This window comes from Pinus tabuliformis, chromosome 4_1, assembly GCF_031772625.1.
Source record: "Pinus tabuliformis cultivar Carrire ecotype Pingquan chromosome 4_1, CPIR1, whole genome shotgun sequence".
Classification (NCBI taxonomy): domain Eukaryota; kingdom Viridiplantae; phylum Streptophyta; class Pinopsida; order Pinales; family Pinaceae; genus Pinus; species Pinus tabuliformis.
This window is the reverse complement of record NC_142303.1, coordinates 179,782,738-179,790,841: the sequence shown is the minus strand read 5'-3', so window position 1 is coordinate 179,790,841 and position 8,104 is coordinate 179,782,738. Positions and strand designations below refer to the sequence as shown.

The window sequence follows — 8,104 nt, the reverse complement described above, 5'->3', positions numbered from 1 at the left end:
GACTCTTAAGTTTTAGCTATGCAATCTTGGTAAATCTACTATAAGGTTTTTCAGGGGATTAAATCTATTTATACATTTTAAAACATGTTTTAAACAACTAAAATTTATAATTTGACCAAAAATTTCTTGGAATCTTAAGTTTCAACTATGCAATCTACGTAAATCTACTCTAACGTTTTTTTTGGAAGTTGAATCCATTTATACATTTAAAAACATGTTTTAAACAATTAAAATTTATAATTTGGTGAAAATTCTTATTTAATGATTAAGTTGCTTCATAAATGGGTAGATTAATCTATTTTTTAATTCAATTTTTTTATTTTATGGACATAAATGAAAGATGTTAACATATTATAGTTATTTTTCTACATTAATGAATAGAATTTCAAATATTAACTAGATTACATATTAAAATCTATATTTACCTTTTTATATTACTTAATACAATCATAAAAATATTATTACAAATTCTCAAATAAATAGAATTTCAAATATTAATTAGATTGCATATCTAAATCTCTATGTTTCTCAAATAAACAGAATTTCAAATATTAATTAGATTGCATATCTAAATCTCTATATTGACCTTTTCATATTTACTTAATAGTAAATACAATTATAGAAATATTATAGAAATTCTCAAATAGTATTATGTATAATATATTTACCTTATAACATTTCCTAATATAATTATATATGGATTTATAAAAAAAAAAGTTATACTAATATGTTCGTAGATTTTTGGTGATGGGACTTGCATTCATATTGCTTGTATTTTTCTACACTACGAACATATGGGTTAAGCCTCTAGAGATTTGAATACTAGTGGGACTACTTCCAAATCGATTCCAAACACCAAAACTCCAAGACCGGAATTGGTGACGAGACTTGCATTTATATTGCTTGTATCTTTCTACACAACTGGCATATGAGTTACACCTCCAAAAATTTAAACACTAATAAAATTACTTACAAATCAATTCCAAACACCAAAACTCCAAATACTAAAATTAATGATAAAACTTGGATTCATATTATTTGTATTTTGTAAAAAAATATATCCCGCCCAATCCATATTTTCACGAAATCAAAATCGAAGCGAAGGCCAGCTGTCAATCGCACCCAAAAAGTGAAGGCAAACATACGTGGCAAAAGGTCATGCGTTTTCGTTAGGGAATCCATATATTTCCTTCATCCATTCACTATGAATATCTTTGCAAATTTGAGTTGGTAATAAAGTTAATAACCCACTTTGGATATTTTCATTGAACACACAAAATTTATAACTATAAATATAAAATTGAATAAGCATTAACGCATCACAAGCAACCTAGTTTTAAAAAATTATTCAAATTGTCATTCATAGGCATGAACACTACACACAAAATCTATTTTTCGAAAATGACTCAAATTATCATTCTTGTTTCTATCCATGCCAGCTGTCCAATCTCAATATACGACAAAATGGACTCAAATTATGATTCTTGTTTTATTTTGAGTGCCAGCTATAGTATGTGGGGTATGATACAGAATCAAAATCTGGGTCAAGGAAGTTTGTACATCAAAGAAAACACTAAAGGATAACGTGAATATACATCCCATGCAATACATACATCCTCATAAAATCAGATTGGGACAGGCTGCGATTCACATAAAAAGCTCTTGGTGAGAAAGGCCATTCATAGACTAACTAAGAAGTTACACGCGTTTCTGAAAATTTCAAGTGAAGAATGGTAAAAAAAGGTTTTATTTAAATAAAATTTAATTACTTATGACAACATTAAAAGTTTTTATTAATATATTAAGTTTTAATATTCAAATTACTTTTTATCTTAAAAAACTTAAAATTCTAAGAAACTAAGAAATTATATCAAATCACTTCAAAATTAAATAAAGACGATATAATGTTAGTAATTGAATTAAGTTTAAACATAATTTAATTAACCAAAAAACAATAAAAATGAAGATTTCATCTAAAAAATAAAACAACTAATAATATTGTATCGTTGAATGTTATCAATAAAAAATAAGAAATATGATTAACTAATATTATTTATATTAAACTGTATACACTTTAATATATATGTTTATTATTTTTATATATATTTAAGTGTTTTATATTTTATTACTATATATATAAGTGTTTGGTCTGAGCAGAATAATGGACACAAATGGGGGCGGTAATTACCTGGAGGGATTTGGCGGGGACACGGGTGTCTTTATGCCGACTGACTTTCAAGCGTCTGCCAAGAATCTCTTAAACAAAATTGTCAGGGGAAGCAGCAAATGACACGAAACGATTTACGGTCTGGTCCAGTGCACCAGAGATTTAACTACTGACGACTGCAATACATGTCTATCCTACTCAATCAATAAAATATTCACATCTAATCCCACTACCGGAGTTCAGTATTGGAGCCGAAGCTGCATACTTCGTTATGAAATATATCCCTTCTATAATTCGTCCGTGCTTCGAGGAGTCCCCGTGGAAGGTTCAGCTAATCATACACAGATCAAGTATTCACAGAAAAGAACCCACATAATCTTAGGTATTGTGGGTGGCCTGGTTCCGGTGTTAATCGTATGCGCGTTCCAAACTGGGAGAAGACTGAAGTCCGCTCAATTTCGAAGGCGATACCAAGGTAGGTATTGCATGTTATTGAAACTATCACACACCCATCTAAAATCGTTTTTTTTTCAGAAAGAAAAGCATTATATTTATATTAAAGAAATATAAACATCATAATTCTGATGGGTCTTAAGAAAACAAGACCGCGACAGAGAGAGCCATTGTTTTAGGAGAAAACAGCATAACATCATAGCTGTAGCATCACATAGAAACATATTGAAAAACTTTGAGGAAAAGGTCATCACCACTATTGACTCATTGTGCATCAGGAATAGGAGAAGAAACCCACAGCACATCTGATTACAACCTTCAGAATCAAAAATGAAAACTCTATACCCTTCAGACGTGCAGCAGTCATGAGAAAGGAGGATAGAGTGCCGAGACAGAAGACAGCACATCTTTGGCGGAAATGTTTGAGTCCTCAAAAATTTTTAAATTTCTCCGTTTCCAGAGGCACCAGATTGTTGTGGGGAGGATTGGACGTTTGTTAGCACCCTGTCCTCCCCACCAGGCAAAGGCAGAGGCACCAGATTGTTGTGGGGAGGATTGGACGTTTGTTAGCACCCTGTCCTCCCCACCAGGCAAAGGCTGCATCAACAGAAGAGAAGTTAGGGCGCTGAAAGGAAAAAAACGAAGCGAGATCATACCAGATTTGTAGAGAGACCATGCAATTGAAGAACATATGGAGATTCGTTTCCTCCTCCATTTTGCAAAACACGCATCTGCTAGGGCCCTGCCAGGATCGCTTCCTCAAATTTTCCCAAGATAAATTCTTGTTGTAAAAGACAAGCCAAGAGAAAATGATCACTTTGAGGGGGCAGGCGAGCTTCCACCATAACACTGGGAAAATCTTTCTAGCCGGCATAATTTTCTTTGAAATGAGATCCAAGTAGATGACCTTGACAGTAGCTTGAGTGTTTGAGAGAGATAACGACCATACCAGATGGTCATCAATCCCGGTCTGCTTCAGACTTGCTTGATCAATGGATAATTTGAGGTTTTCCCAGAGGGAAGACAATGCCTGAGAGATACCAAGATCAGCAGCATTCTTGAGCATAGGATAGGGTCCTCTCCATCTATCAATAATTCTGTTCCAAGTGAAAATACCAGACCTGTGGAGGTGAAAAAGAAGAGGATCTGGAACCTGAAGATTTCCATTGAAACCAACAAAAGAGTCAAGACCAATGAAGATCTTCCTACCAGAAAAAATTCTCCATTTAAGGTTGTCAAGAAAGTACTGCTCAATTCTCCTGAAACTCAGCCAGATAGCAGACCCCTGTTTGATACCAAGAGAGCCAAACCTGAACCAGAACTCCAAGCTTCTACCTTTTTGATATTTTTGGCGGATAATTGCACTCCATGGATTTGTGTTAAAAATGCCTCTCCATAAGGATTTGCAGAGAAGGGCTTTTCCAAAAATCCTTATATCCTTCAGACCCCAACCACCCAATTTTTTTGGCAGAGATAAGAAGTCCAGTTTTGAAAGATGGAATTGCCTCTTTCCGCTTTTGCCCCCAAAATAAAATTGGCAGAGATTTTGTTCATGGCGTGAATAATGCTGGCCGGAAGAAGAAAGAGGTGGGCCCAGTAGACCGACAGCTGCATCAAAACTGATTGGGCAAGAACGACCCTTCCACCCAGAGATAAGGATCTGAATTCCCATAACGATATCTTGCTATGAAATGATCAATAAGCCACCTCCAATCATCCTTTGAATATGCATTTGGTTTAAGGCGAAAACCCAGATACTTGATTCCATCGGACAACGGCCTGGAGATAATCCCAAAGAGCTGGCAAATCCAAATTATGAAGGCCTCATCTGTTTCATTGTGAAAGAGGACCGATTTTGACTTGTTGATAGCAAGCCCAGAGGCCTTTTGAAACCGGTCAAGAATAGACTTGATGCAAATCCAAGAGACTTTAGAGAGCATAGCGAAAAGCAGAACATCATCTACGAAGAGGTTATGAGATATATGTATATGCTTGCAGATTCTGATCGGAACATAATCATTTGCCTCCACTGCGCGGTTGATATGCAAGCTCAGAGGATTAATAGCTAAGATGAAAAGAAGAGGCGACAATGGGCATCCTTATCGCAGGCCCCTTTCCGCCTGAAAGAAAGGAGAGGGAAAACTGTTAACCAAAACAACATAGTTTACATTTTCAAAACAGGCCATAATCCATCGAATCGGGCCCTGCTCTAAGCCGATTTTTGCAAGGAGACTTTGCAGATATCCCCAATCCAGAACATCGTATGCTCTCTGAAGGTCAATTTTCATGATAGCTGCATTTGTTTTGTGCACAGACATAGAGTGAATGCATTCTTGTGTACTGGCAACTGCATCAAGAATATTACGGCCCTTTAAGAAAGCATGTTGGTTTGGAGAGAGAGAAGATGCCAGAGTCCCTTTAATTCTCTCTGCAATAATCTTAGAAATAATCTTGAAAGTTATGTTGCAAAGAGATATGGGCCTAAAGTCCATAAAAGATTCAGGCTCTTCCTTCTTAGGAATAAGAGCAACGTAAGTGGATGAGGTGTGCGGATGAATACTGCCCGAAAGTCTGGATGCTTCCACCATGCTGAGCAGGTCCTTTTTTAATAGGTCAAAAAAACGAATGAAGAAGTCAATTGACCATCCATCGGGGCCAGGAGATTTATCCTTCTTGAATGATTTCATAACCTCAAGGAGTTCTTTTTCAGAAACTGGGCAGAACAGGGCTTCATTTTTGGCTTGGTCAAACATCTCTGGCATCAAATCTATGCCCCATCTTATGTCGTTGAAGGCAATCACACCATTTCTGCCGTATTGTTTTTTGAAGAAGCCTATAGCCTGCTTAGTAATATCCTCCTGTGAGACAGCTAAATTCGTTGTTTGATAGAGTTTTCAAATTTGAATGCACAGGTGTGGATGGTTTTGTTTTTCTAAATAATATAGGATAATTATTCTCCAAATCGGAAAATTAAATTAAATTTTATTGGAATTAGCAGAGGAGGTGTAGAGTAACAGGTTGTTTCGGAAAATTAAATTAAATTTTATTGGAATTAGCAGAGGAGGTGTAGAGTAACAGGTTGTTTAGGCGGTTTAGTTAATGTATTGTGTGATGTAAAGGTTTTTGGTTTGAAATTTTAGCAGAAAAATCTAGTTATATTAAAATTTGTGAGATAAATATAAAAAAAATTAAAATAAACATGCATTCATCAATTTCAGAGAGAAAACATTTAACAAAACCAGAGCTGCAGCTCGTTTTTAACTGCATCTTAAAAATCCCTTGTTCAACTCCTTTCCAACTACATCAAAATCCCCCGTTCAACTCTGTTTTCTAACAAACAGTGAAATGCCCTGTTTTGTTCTGCAATTATCTCGCCATCGCCTTGGCTCCACATGCGAATATCTTCGGAAATCTTACAATACATACACTCTACATATATTGACAAACAGGCCAAAACAGAGTTCTGCAATGTCAAGACAACGCGGTCAATTAAATAAGATATCCGTCACTGTTATGGAATAACCTCCGGGGGACCGTTTTAAAGCGTAGTTTAAATAGCGGACATTTTATCTCGGAAAAGGTTGGTCTTTTGGGTAGATTTTTGGTTAAATCGTGTGGGAATTAAAAATAAACTAAGTTAAGTTTGTCAAGTTAGAATTTAAGATGCCCACTTATTTTAATGATAATATGATCGGAATAAAAAAAAAAAATAGATTACCTTTATTATGTTGCCAAATTTAAGGCGCCCAGGGGATTTTAATGAAAAATAAGTTACAGTTGTCAAATTAAGATGCCCGCAGATTTGAATGATGCTCATTAAAATACTAAAAAAATTAAAATTTTGCGATTTCTCTAAGCTCTGTTTATCAAGAATAAACGCTGTAGTAGGATTATTCCAAACTCAATTTAGTTTCCAAACATTTAATACTTCTCAGAATTGATTTACCTAAATCTATTTTCCCAAAATATTCTCAGTTCTGCGGCTTCCCTCTCTCCCGTAAATATTTATTTTTTTGAATTAAAAAAAAGAAAAGTACTAAATAAAAGTCCCAAGTCATCGAGGTCCATTAGATTTGCTTAAATTTTATAAAATATTTAATTTTTTTAACCCACATTTTAGATAAATTTTTTAATATTTCTCAAATTTGATAAATTTAAACCTACACTTATTATATATTTTGTATTAATACCGCTCTATATTACAATTTTTGTTTTGATTATTATGTTTTCTGACGGTTGTCATGGCAAAGCTCGTTATATATCTCCTTCAATGGTAACAAATTATACAATTTTATTTTATTTTTATATTTTCTAACCTAACTCTGTATTTTCATTAAATTTTTATATTTATATTTTCTAACATAACTCTGTATTTTCATTATATAGAAGATGAGGAGGAAAGCACACTAATCAATCGTGATCGACTCATAGTATTTACAATGGAAACATTGATAGCTGCTACTAAAAACTTTGATGATGGTAACAAGCTCGAAGAGGGAGGTTTTGGTCCTGTATATAAGGTAACATAGGCTAAGAAAGCTACCACTTGTCATTTTTACAGTTTTAAATTATAATGAATATGGGGTGTTTACAGTTTTAAATTATAATGAATATGGAGTGCTCTCATCACACTAAGCACCGTTGGATGCAAATTCCTAGCCTGAAAACAAATATATTGCACGCAGGCAATTAAGTTAAAATGCTTTACAAAAGTTTCATACGGAATTTTTTTCTTGTTTGAACCGTTCAGGGAACTACTCAGGATGGAAAAGAAATAGCTGTAAAAAAATTGTCTTTAAAATCTATGCAAGGGAGGAAAGAATTTCTCAATGAAGTTAAACTTGTCGCCAAAATTCAACATAGAAATCTTGTGAATCTATTAGGATGTTGCGCAAAGGGATCCGAAAGGTTCCTAGTTTATGAGTACTTACCCAATAAGAGCCTTGATACAATCATATTGGGTAAGTGACTTCCATTTTATTTTTTAAAATACATACCAAACATTAATGTTCAAAGAACACTTATATTTAATCCCATTCACAGATACAGATCCAAACAAACGCAAAATGCTTGATTGGCCGAAGCGTTACAACATCATAATGGGAGTAGCTCGTGGGCTTCTCTATCTTCACCAGGATTCTCCGCTACGGATTATTCATCGGGACATTAAAGCAAGTAATGTGTTGTTGGACGAGCAACTGAATCCAAAGATAGCAGATTTCGGCTTAGCAAGACTTTTCCCTGAAGATGAAACTCACATCAGCGCAAGAGTTGTTGCTAGGACTTAGTAAGATTTCAATACAACATCGCTCTCATACACTGCCAATGCATATGCTTTACTCATGCTGATTTATTTCAAGAGGATTCACAATGTTGTACACCTACTTCACACCAATGATATTTTTGTCCTTTGGTAAATCAACCAAATCCCATGTGTCATTCTTTTCAATAGCTTCAATTTCTTCATCCATGGCTTGCACCCAA

At 34.5% G+C, this 8,104-nt stretch overlaps 1 protein-coding gene across 1 annotated transcript; it reads left to right on the top strand.

Moving 5' to 3' along the window:
• The first annotated feature begins 2,415 nt into the window (after nucleotides 1-2,415).
• Nucleotides 2,416-7,901, top strand: LOC149174792 (cysteine-rich receptor-like protein kinase 43). The gene is made up of 3 exons (XM_089422693.1): nucleotides 2,416-2,642; nucleotides 7,007-7,140; nucleotides 7,371-7,901. The coding sequence occupies exons 2-3, from the start codon at nucleotides 7,060-7,062 to the stop codon at nucleotides 7,587-7,589; spliced, it is 300 nt and encodes a 99-aa protein (XP_089278819.1). The 5' UTR covers nucleotides 2,416-2,642; nucleotides 7,007-7,059; the 3' UTR covers nucleotides 7,590-7,901.
• The last annotated feature ends 203 nt before the right edge of the window (nucleotides 7,902-8,104 follow it).